We start from the raw sequence: 21,901 nt of genomic DNA, 5'->3' as shown, positions 1-21,901 counted from the left end.
TTTATTGCCCATCCCTAATTGCCCTTGAGAAGGTGGTGGTGAGCTGCCTTCTTGAACCGCTGCAGTCCGTGTGGTGAAGGTTCTCCCACAGTGCTGTTACGAAGGGAGTTCCAGGATTTTGACCCAGCGACGATGAAGGAACGGCGATATATTTCCAAGTCGGGATGGTGTGTGACTTGGAGGGGAACGTGCAAGTGATGTTGTTCCCATGTGCCTGCTGCCCTTGTCCTTCCAGGTGGTAGAGGTCGCGGGTTTGGGAGGTGCTGTCGAAGAAGTCTTGGCGAGTTGCTGCAGTGCATCCTGTGGGTGGGTACACACTGCAGCCACTGTGCGCCGGTGGTGAAGGGAGTGAATGTTTAGGGTGGTGGATGGGGTGGAAGCGGGCTGCGTTGTCCTGGATGGTATCGAGCTTCTTGAGTGTTGTTGGAGCTGCACTCATCCAGGCAAGTGGAGAGGATTCCATCACACTCCTGACTTGTGCCTTGTAGATGGTGGAAAGGCTTTGGGGAGTCAGGAGGTGAGTCCTCGCCGCAGAATACCCAGCTTCTGACCTGCTCTTGTGGCCACAGTATTTATGTGGCTGGTCCAGTTAAGTTTCTGGTCGATGGTGACCCCCAGGATGTTGTTGGTGGGGGATATGGCGATGGTAATGCCGTTGAATGTCAAGGGGAGGTGGTTAGACACTCTTTTGTTGGAGATGGTCATTGCCTGGCACTTGTCTGGTGCGAATGTTACTTGCCACTTATGAGCCCAAGCCTGGACGTTGTCCAGGTCTTGCTACATGCGGGCTCAGACTGCTTCATTATTTGAGGGGTTGTGAATGGAACTGAACACTGTGCAATCATCAGCGAACATCCCCATTTCTGACCTTATGATGGAGGGAAGGTCATTGATGAAGCAGCTGAAGATGGCTGGGCCTAGGACACTGCCCTGAGGAACTCCTGCAACAATGTCCTGGGGCTGAGATGATTGGCCTCCAACAACCACTACCATCTTCCTTTGTGCTAGGTATGACTCCAGCCACTGGAGAGTTTTCCCCCTGATTCCCATTGACTTCAATTTGACGAGGGCTCCTTGGTGCCACACTCGGTCAAATGCTGCCTTGATGTCAAGGGCAGTCACTCTCCCCTCACCTCTGGAATTCAGCTCTTTTGTCCATGTTTGGACCAAGGCTGTAATGAGGTCTGGAGCCGAGTGGTCCTGGCGGAACCCAAATTGAGCATTGGTGAGCAGGTTATTGGTGAGTAAGTGCCGCTTGATAGCACTGTCGACGACACCTTCCATCACTTTGCTGATGATTGAGAGTAGACTGATGGGGCGGTAATTGGCCGGATTGGATTTGTCCTGCTTTTTGTGGACAGGACATCCCTGGGCAATTTTCCACATTGTCGGGTAGATGCCAGCGTTGTAGCTGTACTGGAACAGCTTGGCTAGAGGCACAGCTAGTTCTGGAGCACAAGTCTTCAGCACTACAGTCGGGATGTTGTCGGGGCACATAGCCTTTGCTGTATCCAGTGCACTCAGCCGTTTCTTGATATCACGTGGAGTGAATCGAATTGGCTGAAGACTGGCTTCTGTGATGGTGGGGATATCGGGAGGAGGCAGAGATGGATCATCCACTCGGCACTCCTGGCTGAAGATGGTTGCAAACGCTTCAGCCTTGTCTTTTGCACTCACGTGCTGGACTCTGCCATCATTGAGGATGGGGATGTTAACAGAGCCTCCTCCTCCCGTTAGTTGTTTAATTGTCCACCACCATTCACGACTGAATGTGGCAGGACTGAAGAGCTTTGATCTGATCCGTTTGTTGTGGAATCGCTTAGCTCTGTCTATAGCATGTTGCTTCTGCTGTTTAGCATGCATTGTAGTCCTGTGTTGTAGCTTCACCAGGTTGACACCACATTTTTAGGTACGCCTAGTGCTGCTCCTGGCATGCTCGTCTACACTCCTCATTGAACCAGGGTTGATCCCCTGGCTTGTTGGTAATGGTAGAGTGAGGAATATGCTGGTCCATGAGGTTACAGATTATGCTGGAATACAATTCTGCTGCTGCTGATGGCCCACTGTGCCTCATGGATGCCCAGTTTTGAGCTGCTAGATCTGTTCTGAATCTATCCCATTTAGCACGGTGGTAGTGTCACACAACACATTGGATGGTGTCCTCAGTGCGAAGACGGGACTTCGTCTCCACGAGGACTGTACGATGGTCAATCCTACCAATACTGTCATGGACAGATGCATTTGCGACAGATAGATTGGTGAGGTCAAGTCAGTTTATCCCTCGTGTTGATTCGCTCACCACCTGCCGCAGGCCCAGTCTGGCAGCTATGTCCTTCAGGACTCGGCCAGCTCGGTCAGTAGTGGTGCTACCGAGCCACTCTTGGTGATGGACATTGAAGTCCCCCACCCAGAGTGCATTCTGTGCCCTTGCTACCCTCAGTGCTTCCTCCAAGTGGTGCTCAACATGGAGGAGGACTGATTCATCAGCTGAGGGAGGGCGGTAGGTGGTAATCAGCAGGAGGTTTCCTTGCCCATGTTTGACCTGATGCCATGAGATTTCATGGGGTCCAGAGACAATGTTGAGGACTCCCAGGGCCACTCCCTCCTGACTGTGTATCACTGTACCACCACCTCTGGTCGGTCTGTCCTGCCCGTGGGACAGGACATACCCAGGGATGGTGATGGAAGAGTCTGGGACGTTGGCTGAAAGGTATGATTCTGTGAGTATGATTATGTCAGGCTGTTGCTTGACTAGTCTGTGGGGCAGTTCTCCCAATTTTGGCACAAGTCCCCAGATGTTAGTGAGGAGGACTTTGCAGGGTCGACTGGGCTTGGTTTGCCTTTGTCGTGTCCGGTGCCGGGTGGTCCGTCCGATTTTTTAATTCTTATTGTGACTTTTTTTAAGCGAGATTTTACAACTGAGTGGCTTGTTAGGCCATTTCAGAGGGCAATTAAGAATCAACCACATTGCTGTGGGTCTGGAGTCACATATAGGCCAGACCGGGTAAGGACGGCAGGTTTCCTCCCCTAAAAGACATTAGTGGACCAGATGGGTTGTTACGACAATCCGGTAGTTTCATGGCCACCATTACTGATACTAGTATTTAATTGTGGATGACTTAGTGATATCACACCCAGGAGTCTGTTCCTTTTGCCTTTAATGCCCTCCAAGAGGGCTTGGCGGTCTGGTTTCGTGTCATGCCCTGGTGTTTGAGTATTGACTCTGTTCAAGTATAATAAATAAGACTTGCAGTGGAGTTATTAGAGAGTGAGGTAAAACCACTAAGCACTGTTCCTGTCTTACTTGCTTGTCCCCCAGTTTGCTGCTGAAGAGCACAGGCTGAACTATCTTCAAAAGCTACACAGAAGTTTCCTGGTAGTTCAGCTGCTTACACCAGTTTTACACCAATGCAGGTGTCACAAATGAGCAGACTCAGGAAACTCATGCATATCTCCCTCTAGAGGATACTGGTGGATGGAACACTTTTTAAAAATGATGTAATATTGGTGTAAATTATATTAAGGAAATTCCAGTCTTATATTGGTTTTAGAGCCTGGGCGGTGCAGCGGATTATGAAATCTTTGTGTGTGTGGGATCCTCTGTGAATGTGATACACCCCAGGTGATCCTCTGTCCTACTGTCAGCTACCCAAAGGAAAATAGTGTTATATTTGCAGAAAATACAGGATAGGATGCACTTACATGGCGTGGTTGTCATGATGACTGTCACGTTCATGTAAGGGTGAAGAGGGCTGATGTGTTGTCATGTGATACGATGGGAGGTGCTTTGAGCTAATGTGTCTTTATTGGCAAGGGGAGGGGGGGGGGGGGGGGGGGAAGTGAAGGAGGTACGGCTGTGGTATCAAAGGTAAACTTAGTACCACAGATGAGAAGACCAGTAACAAGTTGTACTCTTGGTGCCTTTTGCAGTAAATACTGCCCGAGTCTCCTGTGCTCCATCCCATGGTGCTACTGCTCGTCCGTAATGACATACAAGAGTTTGCCCATACCTGCTCCTGAGAAGCCCTGACAGTGGGCAGGGGCCCAACAATTTGCTGGTAGTCTGACCCTGAGAAGCACTGAAAAGCAAATGCAGGTCTCTGTGGGCAGAATGCAAAAATCACTTTTAAGACATTTCCTAGCTTCAGAAATCTGTAAAGATCTGCAGACTCCTGTGTGAGGAACTCCTCACTTTCACCAGTATCAGCTGATCCGCCTCAAGCTTAACTTACCAAGAGTGTAATAGTGGAGTAAAACCGGTAAACTCGCATTCACAGCACCACAGGCTGACAGGCGGCTATATTTAAATGAGCCCAGTGGTGACTTGGTGGATGCAGCACAGAACATCTTCAGTAGCTCATGTAAACTCGGGAAAACCTTTTTAAAGGCGCACAAGTGCTGCTACGCGAGTTTCCAAATTGGAAAAAAAATTCTAAGCGTTGCGAATGGTGAGGAAATTCACCTCCATAATTCTTCATTTTTACTGGATACTAAGTCAGTCAAAAATATTAATCAACAGGTAGGAAATTTTAAGTTTGTCCCAAAGCAAAAATCACATACTTTCCGCTCTGCAGGAAGGTTTAATTAACTTTTGCAGGCACTAATGCACAGAGATTGTCTGTAAGGGTAACTGACTAATCTGCAAACTACCACTGACCCCAAGATTTAATTGGAGACGAGATTGGTGCAAGAACTCCGAATAGACATTGATCAGCAACACAGAAAGTTGACAGATCCATCAGTAAAGTGCAGAGGTGAATTAGTGGATCAGACTTCAGCTTATCAAAAATATGTCACCTAGCCAGTAAGTCAATTCTACACAAGTGTCACCCATCTCGTTGACAAGTTATGATTTGCATTGTGACCTTCATGATGACACTATCATTTGTAATATTCATATTTCGTGTCACAATTATAACATTCATCAACTCTAAAGACTTCATGGTCTCCCCAGAGCAACTCTGCAAGAGTAATTTTCTTAATACCCAGTGGAATATATAGTACATTGATCTTAATGGTTCCAAATTTTTAATCTGTAATAAACCAAAAGTCAGAAAAAATAAGAAAGGGGTATTCAATTGCAATAGATTTACAAATCTGTAGATATGGGCTTTCCTTAACCAGGGTATCTCAATTAAGAAGGTTAAACTTGTTTTGATGCCCATTCTCAATCCTTCATTCATACCTTTTTGTTCATCATCATCCTCATTCAGCAGGAAGGCCATGTGATAATTCCTGATATTCTGTGGGTAGAGTTTCTCCAATTCACACACCGGGGGGTAGTGGGTAACAAACAGTGTCAGGGGTTTCACCTGAAAGTAAAATTAGAATACATTATTACAATATATTTGAACAATCATCACTACTGAACTCCACAATATATCAACATACAATCCCACTAGAAATAATAGGAGAGTTTAACAATCCCGAAGAAATATAACAAATTCAAGAACATTAATGTCCAACCATCAGCAAAATGAAAAAGAAATGCCTGACCTGCAGAATGTACATAAATGCATCATGGTTACTACAAGAGTAGTAAGTGACCAACTTTCTTGGAGTTAGCAAAACATAAGTCTGGAGTTAATACTGCCAATAAAATAGTGACAAGAGAAATTCAATAGAAATTCATTAACAATCATACCATAACATCGATCACAGTAATTGCCAGTTAATAATGTTTTACCACCTGCGGAGGGAAGGCGGGAGGTGGGGGGGGGGGGGGGGGGGGGGAGAACTAGAGTGACTTTCAATTTATGATGGCAGAAACTTATCATAAGACCATAAGAGATAGGAGCAGGAGGAGACCATTCGGCCTCTCGAGCCTGCTCCGCCATTCAATGAGATCATGGCTGATCTGATTTTTACCTCAACTCCACTTTCCTGCCTTTTCCCCATATCCTTTGACTCCCTTGCTGATCAAAAATTTGTCTAACTCGGCCTTGAATGTATTCAATGACTCAGCCTCCACAGTTTTTTGGGGTAAAGAATTCCAAAGATGCACGACCCTCTGGGAGAAGAAATTCCTCCTCATTTCCGTCTTAAACTACGACCCCTTATTCTGAGACTATGCCCCCTAGTTTTAGATTCCCCCATGAGGGGGTAACATCCTCACAGCATCTACCCTATCGAGTCCCCACAGAATCTTGTATGTTTCAATAAGATCTCCTCTCATTCTTCTAAACTCCAATGAGTATAGGCCCAACCTGTTCAATCTTTCCTCATAAGACAATCCTTCCATACCCGGAATCAACCTAGTGAACCGTCTCTGAACTGCCTCCAATGCAAGTATGTCCTTCCTTAAATAAGGGCACCAGAACTGTACGCAGTACTCCAGGTGTGGTCTCACCAGCACCCTGTACAGTTGTAGCATGACTTCCCTGCTTTTATACTCCACCCCCCTAGAATAAAGGCCAATATTCCGTTTGCCTTCCGGATTACCTGCTGCACCTGTATGTTGACTTTTTGTGTTTCATATACGAGGACACCCAGATCCCTCTGTACCGCAGCACTTTGTAGTATTTCTCCATTCAAATAATATTTTGCTTTTTTATTTTTCCTCCCAAAGTGGATGACTTCACATTTTCCCACATTACATTACATCTGCCAAATTTTTGCCCATTCACTTAACCTGTCAATATCCCTTTGCAGACACTTTGTGTCCTCATCGCAACTTGCTTTTCCACCCATCTTTGTATCATCAGCAAATTTGGCCACAAGACATTCTGTTCCTTCATCCAAGTCATTGATATATATTGTAAATAGTTGAGGCCCCAGCACTGAGCCCTGCGACACCTCACTAGTTACAGATTGCCATTTTGAAAATGGGCCTGTTATCTCGACTCTTTGTTTTCTGTTAGTTAGCCAATCCTCTATCCATGCCAGTATATTACCCCCAACACCATGAGCTCTTATCTTGTGCAGTAATCTTTTATGTGGCACCTTATCGAATGTCTTTTGGAAATCCAAATATACTGCATCCATTGGTTCCCCTTTATTCACACTGCCCGTTACTTCCTCAAAGAACTCTAAGAAATTTGTCAGACACGATTTCCCCTTCATAAAACCATGTTGACTCTCCGTGATTGTATTATGAGTCTCCAAATGTCCTGCTACTACTTCCTTTTCCCAATGACAGATGTTAGGCTAACTGGTCTATAGTTACCTGCTTTCTGTCTCACTCCCTTCTTGAATAGGGGTATTACGTTTGCGGTTTTCCAATCCGCTGGCACCTTTCCAGAATCTAGTGAATTCTGGAAGATTACAACCAATGCATCCACTATCTTTGTAGCCACTTCCTTTAAGACCCTCAGATACAAGCCATCAGGTCCAGGGGACTTGTCAGCCTTTAGATCCATTAGTTTACCTAGTACTTTTTCTTAGTGATAGTGATTGTTTTTCGTTCCTCCCTCCCCTTTGCCCCTTGATTTTCTACTATTATTGGTAGATTATTAGTGTCTTCTACTGTGAAGACAGATACAAAATATCTGTTCAATTCCTCTGTCATTTCCTTGTTTTCCATTATTATTTCCCCAGTCTCATCCTCTAAGAGACCAATGTTTACTTTAGCTACCCTCTTCCTTTTTATATACTTGTAGAAGTTTTAACTGTCAGTTTTTATATTTCTCGCTAGTTTACTCTCATAATATATTTTCTCCCTGTTTATTGTTCTTTTAGTCATCCTTTATTGTTTTTTAAAGTTTTCCCAATCTTCGGGCTTACCAGTAATCTTTGCCAAGTTGTATGCTTTTTCTTTTAACCTGATAACATCCATTACTTCCTTAGTTAGCCATGGTTGGTTCACCCTTTTTGTGGAGTCTTTCCTCCTCACAGGGATATATTTTTGTTGCGAGTCATAAAATATCTTTTTAAATGTTTGCCACTGCTTATCCACCATAACATCTAATCTGTTTACCCAGTCCACTTTAGCCAATTCTGCCCTCATTCCTTTATAATGAGTAGTTTCAGACCCAACATCCTGGCTCTCAAACTGGATGTGAAATTCTATCATGTTATGATCACTGCTTCCCAAGGGATCCTTTACTTTGAGATCATTAATTAATCCTGTTTCGTTATCCATTAACAGATCCAAAATGGCCTGTTCCCTGGTTGGTTCCCCGACGTATTGGTCTAAGAAACAGTCCCTAATACACTCTATGAACTCCTCCTCAGGGCTATTTTTGCCAATTTGATTTGTCCAATCTATGTGAAAGTTAAAATTGCCCATGATTATTGCATTACCATTTTTACAAGCCCCCATTATTTCCTGATTAATATTTTGCCCTACAGTGTAGCTATTGTTAGGGGGCCTATATACTACTCCCACCAGTGGTTTCTTTCCCATGCTATTTCTTACCTCCACCCAAATTGATTCGACATCTTGACCTTCTGAGCCAAGATCATTTCTCACTATTGTACCAATTTCGTCCTTTATTAACAGAGCCACCCCACCACTTTTACCTTTTTTCCTATCCTTCCAAAATGTTAAATAACCCTGAATATTTAGCTCCCAACCTTGGTCACCTTGCAACCACATCTCTGTAATGGCCATGAAATCATACCCATTTGTTTCTATTTGTGCCGTCAATTCATCTATCTTACTACAAATGCTGTGCGCATTCAGATAAAGAACCTTTAATTTGTCTTTTTACCATTCTTTCCTACCCCGGCCCCATTTGCTCGTGCACTCTTATGTTTGTATGCTCTGTTTATCATCATGAAGATAACCAGAAACCATAGTATGATTAGCCATTATTTTGGGAACAGTGGCCAATAAAAAAATAAAATATATATAGCTTCAAACACGTGCCAACACAAGTGCATGATATCACACAAAAAGTCATAAACATTGTATTCAAAGGCTTTTTTACGCAGGTTAAATATTATAGCCTGCAAATTACGCTGTGGCATTGGAAGTTAGGTGGGGTGAGACTTCTGTCCAGTGCTGCAACTCACTGATAACTGCATCCCGTTTGAATATTCAGAGTAGGTACTTGCGCCTGTAGTGGCACAACAGGGGCACCCAGACCATGGAGATTGCGGAATTTGGAAACTACTACCAGTTAGGTTAGGATCAGTTGTGGAGTTAATATTGGAATCGATCATCAGGAACGGAGTGACTGAGCACTTGGACAAATATGAGCTGATCAAAGGGAGTCAGCATGGATTTGTGAAGGGTAGGTCATGTCTGACTAATCTAGCTGAATTTTTTTGAGGTCATTAAAGTCATAAACATGGTGGATAGGGAAGTGTCCATGGATGTTGTCAATACAGACTTCCAGAAGGCATTTGATAAGGTTCCGCACAAGAGATTATTAGCAAAAATGAAACTGCACAGAATCAGAGGTAACCTTGTGACATGGATTAGTAATTGTTTGGCGGGTAGGATAAAGGTAGGGATTAAGAGTTCGTTCTCTGATTGGCAGGATGTGACAAGTGGTGTTTCCCAGAGATCTGTACTGGAGCTTCAGCTTTTCACCATATATATCAATGACTTGGATGAAGAAATGCAGAGTTTTCAGATGACACTAAGTTAGGAGGCACGGTAAGTTGTGTAGATGGGAGCAGAAAGTTACAAAGGGACATAGACAGATTAAGTACATGGACAAAACTGTAGCAGATGGAGTTCAATGTGGGGAAGTGTGATGTCATCCACTTTGGATCTGAGAAAGAATATTTTCTTAATGGTGAGAGACTAGGAACTGTGGAGGGGCAATGGGATTTGGGCATCCTTATGCATGGATCATTAAAAGGTAGTGCACAATTTAAAAAAATGTAATCAAAAAGACTAATGAAATGTTGGCCTTTATATGAAGGTTGTTGGAATTAAAAAAAAGTGAGGAAGTTATGCTTCCGTTGTACAGAGCCTTTATCAGATCACATGTGGAGTACCGTGTTCAGTTCTGGGCACTGCACCTCAGGAAGGATATATTGGTGTAATGCAGCAGAAAGGCTCTCAAAGCAATTATAAAAATGATTTGATATCATGCAAGCACAACTGAGTTATGATCCAGAAGTTAACCAGCAAATTTCCTTACAGGGTAAATGTGCAAGTCAAACAAAATAAGTGAGGGTGAGGGCAGGAGCACATTTTAACTGCTGATTTACTTGGGCACAGTGTGTTAGATTATTGATCAGCTTTAGCAGACTGCACAATTTACTTTCATTTTTCATGAAGTAACAAATCTGAATTCTAAATGTGCATTATAGTCAGTTGACAAAAATGCACCTCAGAGTAATTTTCACATGTAAGCTGCACTGCTCTGCACTGGAAACCATGCAAAACCAAGGTGGATGTTATATGCAAATACTTTTGTAGAGACAATGAAAATGCAAGTTATTATGCAGCTGTACATTAAAGGGGATGTGTGGTTATTTCCAAAATATTAACATAATGCAACTATGCAAATATTCTATCCTGCCAACATATACGCTCTTATACATAACAATTCACACAAGTGACAGCAGTTACATGCATCTTCATGTACAGCAGTGAGAAAATATTCAATAAATGTAACGAGGTTCAGCCTTAGATCAGTGGTAGCACTCTTGCCTGAAGGTCATGGGTTCAAGCCCCACTCCACTGACTTGAGCGCCTAATCTAGGCTGACAGTTCGGTGCAGTACTGAGGGAGTGCTGCACCACCGGAGATGCCATCTTTCAAAAAAGATGGTACCACCGGAGATGCCATCTTTCAAAAAAGATGTAAAAAGCGATTCCCCTCTACCCTCACAGGTTGACATAAAAGATCCCCTGACACTGTTCAAAGAAGAGCTGGGGAGTTCTGCCAGTGTCCTGGCCAACATTTATCCCTCAACTAACATGACTAAAACAGAATATCTGGTCATGCATTTCATTGCTGTTTATGGAACTTTCTGTGTGCAAATTGGCTGCCGTGTTTCCCTATTATTACAAGTGAATACACTTCAAATGTACTTAATTGACTGCGGAGCCCTTTGGGATGTCCTGAGGTCCAGCTATAAAGAAGTGCAGCTTGTGTTACAGTTTAGAACGGGTGAGCATTTACTAGGTCTGGATCAGTAATGTACATACAGCTACTGTTTAGGATTTTTTTTTGTTCATGGGGCATTTTCACACCATTGCTGACACAGCTCTGGATATTATAAGTGAAACTTTAAAATCATTTAAATAGAAAATCATTCTTCACAGTTTTAATATAGTTGCATTTAAGAGCATTACAGTACAGCAAACAGCTACATGGACCTGAAATTACAACATGTATCAGGATCCATGAGTGGTGAGGATGAAGCTGTCAGCATATTCATTAACACTTGCTCTCAATGGTGTCAACCTAAGGTTACACTTTATATTAATTAAACTGAGATTGTACAGTAGAATATGCCGCCTGATATCTTGCAATGCAGATTTCCATCAGTGAACAGCAGTGTGTGGGAGGGAAACACTTAAAGCTCATTGGCCAGGCAAGCTTAAGACTGGGGAAAAACTGGGGTTGCTGCCACTTGTACTGTCTTCTGGATTCCTCCCTAAAGAGATTAAAGGACACGGGAGAGGGGGTGAGGGTCCAATTTATTGTCACAATATATAAATATTTGCCACAAATAAAATTGAAATATTTACAAAAAATAAAATTATAAAAGTGACCACTAAATTTCCTAAGGAATACAAATTTAACATTTTCATATGAAATGGTGTTTAATTAAGGAAACAGAACTTTGCTCTGACTAAACTATTCTGGTATTAAACAATAAACTTGATGTCACATCAAAAGTGAACTTGCTCAAGTCTAGCCTACTTATACTATGGATTCTGATTCCAGATTTGTTTTGTTTCAAAACAGCAAACTGAAATTTCAGAAATTTAAAAGCTGGCTATACTTAACCACAGAGAGTATTATATTTTAACTAGGTATTTGTGGACTACCACTGCCTTATTGTTCAATATAATGCATCATTGTGCAAAGCATTCTGGTGTACAAATCAGGAACTAAAACCAGCTTGAAGATATACTGCAGTGAAATTAAGGGGAAAAAAAGATAGAAGCCTTCGTATGGTGACAACAGTAGCAATTCAGCATCAAAACCAAAAGTATAAAATTATTCTTTTCAAAAAGTTTATTTACTCCAAAGTAACTACGTGTTTAAAAATATCATTATTTCTCTACAGTTGTTAAATTCAATTTGATGAGACTTGTTAGTAATCTACAGAAATAAATGTTGTTCAGATTTTATATGTGGACCTAAAATTGAACAGGGTCAAATATCACGTATTACTGACTTTCACTTTTGATACATGCTAATTATCAGCTTGTAAACTGACAGTCAGCTTTTCAACCATGCATCAGCTTGTCAACGTTTCCCTAGAAAAATCAGCCTTTTTTCACTGGGATTGTAAAGATGTCAAAAACGAAACTGGAGGCTGTTAGAATCAATCAGATCAGTTCGAAGGACAACTATAGACGGGATAGATTCAACTTTTTTACTCATTGTTGAATGCTTACAAATTTGAGGCATAACATTTTTTTTTAAGAGCTGATGCTGTCTGAGAACCACAATTATAGGCACTTTTATTTAATGTTTGTTCCAAAAGAAGTTGGATGCTAAAATCTTGAAATAAGATGCTAAAATGTAGCTTTTAAAAACTTTAAATTTTCCTTCAAGAAACCTTCTGAGGCATTCCTGGCTGTTGTCTTATATGAAGATTTATTTCCTTCAAGACTAGTTGCTTCTATTTTTTGAAATAGAAAAGAATATATGAATACATTAACTGAATTTTTTGAGCATTCCTGTAATTGCACTGGTGGAATTGCCAGGCTTTGGAAATGATGATGAGCTTTACTTAATTAAGACAAATTATACTGAGATTCCCATATTTAGGATTTTACTACAACGTGCAGCTGTGATATGGATTATTGACTTGTTTGTGTGTAAGTTGCATAACCCGGTTAGGTTCTGTAACTTGGCTGTTTTCAGTTTTTTTACTCACATATGGTTGAGATGTCTTTGTTTACTGTGAAGTAACCAGCTAAAAGCCCACATCCCCTACATTGGAGTGATCAACATCCAGAGAGAAATATGAGGAGCAACATTAATAATCAATAAGGTATAACAGCTACCCCCCAGACTGGAGGCAATCAGTCAGGTGTATCTGAGGGCACAAAGTTCAGATCTCCAATGCCTTTTCCTGGAAACCACATTTTTGCACACTTAATTTTTTTAATGATTGCAATATATAATGATCTTTATTCTAATAGAAGAAAATAAACTTATTTGACAGGGTCAAAAGAGAAAAATAGGCCAGAAATTACCACTGGTGTTAATAGTGGATGAATGCTTGCTTAACGGTTTCAAAAGACATTCTGGTTGATTTGAAAGGATACAAGTACCGAAGAAATGGGTTAACACGATTTGTTATACACCTAAAACGATCTATGTTTCCCTACATTACAACGGTATCTACACTTTAAGAAGTACTTAACTGTCTGCAAAGTGCTTTGGGATGTCCTGTGAGAATATGAAAGGCTCTATACAAATTCAAATTCTTTCTTTCTTTCTTTCTTTTACGTGCGTGCCATCTCCCTGCTCAATCATTTCTCGGTCGGATGGTGGAAGACACAATGAGTGGCTGGAAATGCTCAGTAACTCTCAGTACGGTGTACAAGTAGAGTCAGTGTTCAGGGAGTATGGCGTGTCCACACGTTTCACGATGAGTGTCTTGCTCCCCAAGCTAACAAACCTTATCGTCTCAGTAGCTTGGTTTGGAGAATCTAAAGCCTGGTGCTGGGTTTCAGCTATAAGTGCCAGACATCTGGCTGACCAAAAAAGATGTACAAGTCATTCTGTAAAAAGACTGTGCCCTTCACATTCCCCACTCCTTCTGATTAAGTACCATTAACTCAAGTTGAACAGACTGTCCAGTACTGCTTTTCTTACTGTTTGGCACGTAATAATAACAATAATAATAATAACTTTTAAATTATAAGCAATCAATGAATAACTTCTATTTTAGCAGAATACAGCTGTGGACTGGTAGCTGATGAGTAATGTTGCTGGGGCAGCACAAAGATTAACCCAAGATTGCAGAACATGAAGTGAGCATTGCCTTTGATTATTCTATTCAATAATCTTAATTCTTTGAAGCCACCAATTGAGCAAAATTATTTGGGAATGATCTAGGATGTCATACTACATATTCTCTCCCCCCCCTACAATTTTCGATCTTCCTCTGTCAAAACTGCTGACTCTTGTTGGGGTATGGTTCCAAGAGCACAAGGACCCATGAGATGTGTTTTTGTGTTGATAGCAGAAAAATGATTAAGAGTTTGTTACATATAAAACACAAAAAACGATGGGCGAGTGTCCATAGTCTCAAAAGATTACCTGCAACTTGATATGTGTAAAAGTCTAGCATATTATTATATGCAGTGGCACCATATAGTACAATACACTGTTGAAGAAACAGACATTGGCCATTATCCAGCAGGGTACACTATGCACCTGCAACTTACATGTGTTAAGCCGTTCCACCATCTACAAGACACAAGTCAGGAGTGTGATGGAATACTCTCCACTTGCCTGGATCAGTGCAGCTCCAACAACACTCAAGAAGCTCGACACCATCCAGGATAAAGCAGCCCGCTTGATTAGCACCCCATCAACCACTTTAAACATTCACTCCCTCCACCACCGGCGCTCCGTGGCTGCAGTGTGTACCATCCACAAGATGCACTGCAGCAACTCGCCAAGGCTTCTGCGACAGCACCTTCCAAACCCACGACCTCTACCACCTAGAAGGACAAGAGCAGCAGGCACATGGGAACGACGCCACCTGCACATTCCCCTCCAAGTCACACACCATCCCGACTTGGAAATATATCGCCGTTCCTTCATCGTCGCTGGGTCAAAATCCTGGAACTCCCTTCCTAACAGCACTGTGGGAGAATCTTTACCACACGGACTGCAGCGGTTCAAGTAGGCGGCTCACCACCACCTTCTCAAGGGCAATTAGGGATGGGCAATAAATGCTGGCCTTGTCAGTGCCGCCCACATCCCATGAATGAAGTGTTCCTTCAGTCACTTTCTTCTCAGTTCTTTGAGATTCACTAAAACAAATCCTTCCGTCTCAATGCAGCTGTAGGCAAATAGAATGACACCCTCTAGGGGATACACAATTTTATATATCCATGGCCATTTTAACTTTTCACCTTTGATTCCCCGTTTGCAGGAGAAGGCAGCACACAACAGTGGGGAACAAACCCAAACAGAAGGAGTGCATCTGACTGATTTTGAGGAAGCCACCTTGCTGCTCATTAGACAAAGGAGCATTGAGGGAGTAGCCGATAAAGTCATAGGCTTCCCCCGACTCAGTACTTCAAGCTCTTTTTTTCTCACCTTACTTAATCATTGCCACTAGCATATAATAAAGCACATTCCTATGCGACTCAGTCTGCTGTAAGTTATATTTCAAAGCTAGTCATGATGGCACTATTGTAACCTATATTCTTCTTTACTTTTTCTACGTGTGCCCCATGAACCTATGCCAGTGCCCTGACGTGCTCGTCACTGGACTGCATCAGCATCACTCACTTCTATCCACACAAATACCAGCTCCTGGGGATTTAGATCGTGAGACAGAGGAAAGTGTACAGCGTAATGCACAGCTGCATTGGAGCAGGTGGTGTCAGCAGAGGAGGAACAGGAACCTGCTGTAAGAAGCAGCAGCTGGAATCCATCCTCATCTGTTGAGCCTAGGGATCTGAACCCCATGGGCCTGCTTTTAAAAGAAGGGAGCTTTTGGATCACACATTCTTGCGGCAGGAAAGGTGGGAGGAGCTGCCGTCGACATCCAGGCAGCATGCGATTGAGTATAGCACCAAGGAGCTCCAGCAAAACTGAGGTCAGTGGGGCTCAAGGAAATTCTACTTTAACCAGTCTTTATTAGGAGATTACAATTATATTTTCTGACTATTCCAAAGGCACGAAAATTGAAGTATATCTCAAACCTATACATAAAACAAACCTATACCACAACTGCACAAAATGGCGGAAGGAGTCACTGGGATTCTTGCTATACTTTGCTATAAGATACTATTTGCCTGGACCTGCTTTACGTGAAGAGAGCGCACCAGAGGCAGGATCAATGGACTTTTAACATTGTTCTGCAGCCAAACCCAGATAAACTCACGTTGTTGAGGTAAGACAAAAATTGCAATAAACCAAATCAAAAATAAAGTCAGCAGCTTCTTTACCCATCTGTGCCTTGTCAAATCAAATGTTAAATGAATTTATTCTTGTACCTGAAACAGAAGGCTGAAGATGCAGAGGAAGATATTGAACAGCTACTCTGACTGGCGATTCACCAGTAAGTTATAAAAATCACAGAAAGGCATTTCACTGATGCATGGCATGGTGAAAGAAAAAGAACCTCAAATAAATGACCAAGAGCCTCTCCAAAATTCTCCTGCAAAGTACCTCACCTCTCCGGTAGCCACACCAATGCTTTGCTACATGATACAATCCAGGTCACCTGTGCCCATCCCTCAAAAAGCCAAAATAAAACTAATCTGGGTAACTGTTTATCAGGTATCTTAACCTACGCATATCGCTGTATGCTGTTTCCAAAAGAAGGGTTTTGGGCAAAACATGTACACAGTTGTACCTTACTAAAGACAAGAAGTAAACTACACTGTACTGCCTTTGCACTTGGGAATAACAGATGGTGCGGGAGTACAAAGCTGTTTGTAATTTGTACGATGTCAGGGTCGCGACAATCCAGCATTAGCCAGCTCAATTTAAAGGGAGAAAGCATTACTATGGAAGTGCTATTTCCATATTACTAAAGAAAATGGTCACTACACTCAACTATTTCAAATTCAGCTCTCTCCTACTAAGAACTATCCTTATTTAGCCTATAGTGCTTTGATTGGAGAGGGGGGGGTGGATGCGGGAAAGCTCAGACTACACGCTCAATAAAATATAGACTAATGTTAACAATATGATAACAACAGCATCCCACATTACTTGGAGGCAAAGGAAAATTCAAAAAAATACAAAGAAACTAGGTCTATTTTACATACTACTACCTCCAGTAGCATTTACAGAAGGCTGAAGACTGATGTCAGAGTTCACTTTCTTGTGGTTTTTGCAGCCTTCATGATTGTGCAATCTTTCATTTGACTGTCCACTACACATCCTGTCTCTATCAACTGAATTTACACTGCCACTTCTCAGTGCAGGCATTATATTATTAGATATCTATCAGGCCTTGTTAAGACTTCACTGCTGCAGAGAAAGACTAGGATAAAAATGACCTGTAATTTTCCCTACTTAAAAATCTAGATTCATGATTACTGTCTGAACAAGGATATTAATTATATCTGAATAATAGAGGATGTACATCTGAAGGGGAAAGAACATATCATGCTTTTGCTAGAATTACCGCATTGCACTGTGTTGCTAAATGTGTCAATGCGAATTAAGAATGCTCGTTGTCAAGTGTTTCCCATATGTAGGGCTCAAACATTGGGAATTGAGGAACTATGGAAAATGAACCAACAATGATAGAGATTAGTAATTAAATAGCCATTAAAGAACTGGAGTCCTAGAATGTTCATAAGGCACTTCTGACTACCACTCGGCTTGCCTCCCAGGCAGCCATTCATTGGCTTATGTTGGAAGAAATTCAAGCACAATTATAACAGGGCGAGTTGTAAAGTTCTCGAGTAGGAAGTTCCTACCCTGGACTGGCATCCCATTTACCAGTCAAAGGTTCAGCATATTGTATGGGCTCTGGCTGAGCAAATCATAATTAATGCTTTAGGGTGCCACATCCGTGCAAGCAACTAAAAGTTTACATCAGTGCATGGCCCTATTTTATCCTGAGAGTAATTGTCCAGTGAACAAGAAAATCCCTGATCTGTGTTGAGTTAACTGATCTCAGTCAGAGAAATAGTAGGGCATTAATACTGGTCTAAATGGCCAGAGTTCTCATTCTTGACTGCAATTCAGCAACTCTTGCTGGACTGTGGGGGAGGACAGGATTAGGTTCAGGCTTTCACATGAACAATGGCTTCTTGGACTAGAGAGCCACCAATGCCTGTGGAACTCCAGTAAATACCAACCATTTTTGGCTCATTACTGAAAGCAATGATTTTTGAAACCCCAAAGAAATTTTTTTTTTTTTTTAAAAAGACCCAAATTTAGCCCAAATTATCACAAATGTTAAAAAGACAGAAATTACAAACCTTAGATATAATCCAAGTTTTTACAAAAATGAAGATAACAGATAATGTGCATGAAAAGTATATTTGATGCAGAGTAAAATCACAGAGAAACCAGAGGTAGTACTCAGTTCGACCTGGCATTCATAAATGACTCAGACAATGTACAGAAAATGGAAGTCGTGGCCTTCTTGGAGGAGGGACACCGACCACAGAACAACCAAGTTGAACTGGGCTCTGGGATTCAGAAATACCAAAAGACCAGGAACCAAGTATTTAACTTTAGAAGGACTAATTTCAAAGAAATGAGAGAGTAACTTAAGAAAATTGATTGGGGGGGGTGGGGGGGGGGGCGCGGGGTGGTTGTCCATCGGCATTTCAATAGAGAACAAGTGAAAGATCTTTAAAAGGCATAATGTTGAACATGCAGGAAAAGTACATACCTAAAACCAGAAGGATCAGACTAAACGGGCAGGACCCTAAATGGATTAATTAACAAATCAAAAAAGATATAAAAATGAACAATGACCTCCACAAATCCTGTAGGGGGAAAGTGGATAGGGTTCACTGGGATTTATATAAGAATATGCAGAAACATATCAAAAGGGTGATCAAAGGAGCACAAAGAGATGTAGAAAAAAAGCATAGCTTCAGATGTAAAAACATGATGGCAAGAAGTTTTTTCCACAGTAAAAGCACAGTCAGTGAAGAGGTGAGAACCACAAAATATGCAAGCAGGCTCGAAACAGTGGACAAGAACAACACATTCTGAATGACTACTTCCTTCAAGTATCCACAGGGAAGGCATGAATAATATACACTCTCCAAAAGAGTTACCCCAGGCAAAATTAATGACTTTGCTATAACTTAAGTCCTAGATGAGCTAAAAGGGCTCAAAAGCAATAAATCCACAAGGATAAAGAGTGTTTATGGAGATTATGGAGGAGATTTGTGAGGCACTGAAAATCATTATGAAGGAATCACTGGACACTAGTCAAGTCTACAGCGCAGAAACAAGCCATTTGGCCTAACTGGTCTATGGTAGTGTTTATGCTCCACACGAGCCTCCTCCCTCCCTACTTCATCTAACCCTATCGACATATCCTTCTATTCCTTTCTCCCTCATGTGCTTATCTAACTTCCTCTTAAATGCATCTATGCTATTTGCCTCAACTGCTCCTTGTGATAGAGAGTTCCACATGCTTACCACTCTTTGGATTTATTAGTGACTATGGGCACAATTTTAATATGCCGGCGGGAAAAGTCCGGGTGTGATTTGTGGGTGCCAAACCCGGAAGGGAAGTAGGCAGGTTGTGATCACCCTAATGAGGCCAATCAAAGCCTCTTCCGGGTTTTGCACCCAGCAGCCCGCCTGATTGATAGGCTGGCTGCCGACAGGAGCTGCACATCCGAGGGGGCGAAGAAAGAGAGACCTCATTGGCAGTTGCAATAGAGATTGGGGGGGAGGGGGGGGGTAGGAGCAAAGGTTAGAGTGGAGACATCGGGATCAGAGGGCAGACATCGGGATCAGAGTTTTGGGGGTGGTGGGGGGAGGTCCAGGTAACATTGTTTTTTTAAGGTATGTTTATTTAATTTGTTTGCAATGGGAAATGCAATTTTATTTAATTTATTTAGTTTATTTTTCACTGATCCGGTTTCACCAGGCGTGAATGGGAAGCTGTGGGAAAGCTGCCCAGGTAACGTTAAAATCTTTTTAGAACTATCCATTACACAAAAAATAAATTACCTTAACTACCTCAATGAGGTGCATTTGCTCCTTTAATTATCGGATTTAAGTAGGGGCGGGACTTCCTGGTGACTGCTGTAAGCACGCATACAGATTTGCCCGAGTGTCATTCAAAAATGTGCGTGTTCCAGCCGGTATGTCTACCCGCTCCCAAAAACAACGATTTTGATTGCCGCCCCCCCCCCACACCCCGACACTGTTTTTCCCTTTTAAAATTGTGCCCCATCTTATATTTATGACCTCTAGTTTTGGACTCCCCCAGAAGTGGAAGCATTTTCTCTACGTCTACCCTGTCAAACCCTTTCATTAAATTAAAGACCTCTATCAGGTCACCCCTCAGCCTTCTCTTTTCTTGAGAAAAGAGCCCCAGCCTGTTCAGCCTTTCCTGATATGTATATCCTCTCACTTGTGAATCTTCTTTTCACCTTCTCCAATGCATCAATATCCTTTTTATAATACGGAGACCAGAACTGTGCACAATTTTCCAAGTGTGGTTTAACCAAGGTTCTACACAAGTTTAACATAACTTCTCTGCTTTTCAATTCTATCCCTCTAGTAATGAACTCCAGTGCTAAGTTTGCCCTTTCTTTTTGTGGCCTTAATAACCTGTGTTACTACTTTGAGTGATTTGTGTATCTAGTAAACTGGAAACAGGCCAACATGGTGCCCACATTCAAAAAGGGTGACAAATCAGACACAGATAACTACAGATCCATTAGCCTCACTTCAATCCCGTGTAAAGTAATGAAATTGATTATCGGGTGTAAAGTTAAACATTATCTGTAGAATAAAAACTTAGTTAACAACAGTCAACATGAATTCAGAAGACGGTGGTCCTGGCTCAACAACCTCCTTGACTTCTCCGAGGCAGTGACATCTCAGGTGGATTCTGGTAAGACCAATATGTTGCTTCCAGAAATCATTAGATAAATCTCCACAGGAAAGACCATTAAACGCGGAGAGGTTGCTTCCCCTGGCTGGAGTCTAGAACTAGGGGGCATAGTCTCAGGATAAGGGGTTGGATATTTAAGACTGAGACGAGGAGGAATTTCTTCACTCAGAGGGTTGAGAATCTTTGGAATTCTCTACCCCAGAGGGCTGTGGATGCTGAGTCGTTAAGTACCTTCAAGGCTGAGATCGATAGATTTTTGGACTCTTGGGGAATCAAGGGATATGGGGATCAGGCGGGAAGGTGGAGTTGAGGTTGAAGATCAGCCACGATTTTAATTGAATGGCGAAGCAGGCTCGAGGGGTTGAATGGCCTACTCCTGCTCCTATTTCTTATGTTCTTATTAGTTAAGCTCAAAGCTGTGGGGAGATTTAGAGTACATTTTGAGCATGGATAAGAAATTGGCTGACGAGTAGAAAAGAACAGGTATTTGTTGGAGGAGTTATTTGAGGGGAGGGTAAAGTACTAAGTGGGGTGCCCCAGGGATCAGTGCTGAAATCGCTACTGTTGCTGATTTACATCAGTGACTTGGATTCAGGAACCCAATGCAAATTGGTCAAATTTGAAAATGATGTCAAATTAGGAGGGGTAGTGGAATAAAAGAAGACAGCCCAGAAATTACAGAATTAGTTGGACAATATATGTATGTGGGCAGAGCAATGGCAAATTAAACTTAATACAGACAAATGTAAAATACTGCACTTAGGAAGGAAAAATGGACAACACACATACTCCATGAATGCTACTGAAATAGCTAAGGATGGAGCCGAAAGAAACCTAGAAGTCTTAGAAGATGTGACATTCAATGATCAATGACCAACCAATGCAGAACAACAATCAACAAAACCAATAGAATACTGAACTACATGGTCAAAACAGTAGACTGTGTCAGAAGAAGCCATGATCAAACTGTAGAGAGTTCTAATCAGACTATACCTTGCACACTGCACTCTGGTTTGGTCACTGAGACAGAAAGGAGACATTCAAGCATTGGAGGAAATGCAAAGAAA

The 21,901-nt window shown here is 42.1% G+C and overlaps 1 protein-coding gene across 1 annotated transcript in view; it reads right to left on the bottom strand.

Annotated features, from left to right (window-relative positions):
- Positions 1-21,901, bottom strand: part of msh3 (mutS homolog 3 (E. coli)) — a 292,863-nt gene that overhangs the window by 36,886 nt on the left and 234,076 nt on the right. The window contains exon 22 of the mRNA XM_067982781.1: positions 5,186-5,312. Within this exon, the coding sequence (XP_067838882.1) occupies positions 5,186-5,312 (127 nt within the window). The remainder of the gene's footprint in view (positions 1-5,185; positions 5,313-21,901) is intronic.

Source organism: Heptranchias perlo, chromosome 4 (assembly GCF_035084215.1).
Source record: "Heptranchias perlo isolate sHepPer1 chromosome 4, sHepPer1.hap1, whole genome shotgun sequence".
Classification (NCBI taxonomy): domain Eukaryota; kingdom Metazoa; phylum Chordata; class Chondrichthyes; order Hexanchiformes; family Hexanchidae; genus Heptranchias; species Heptranchias perlo.
This window is presented reverse-complemented; position numbering and strand designations above follow the sequence as displayed.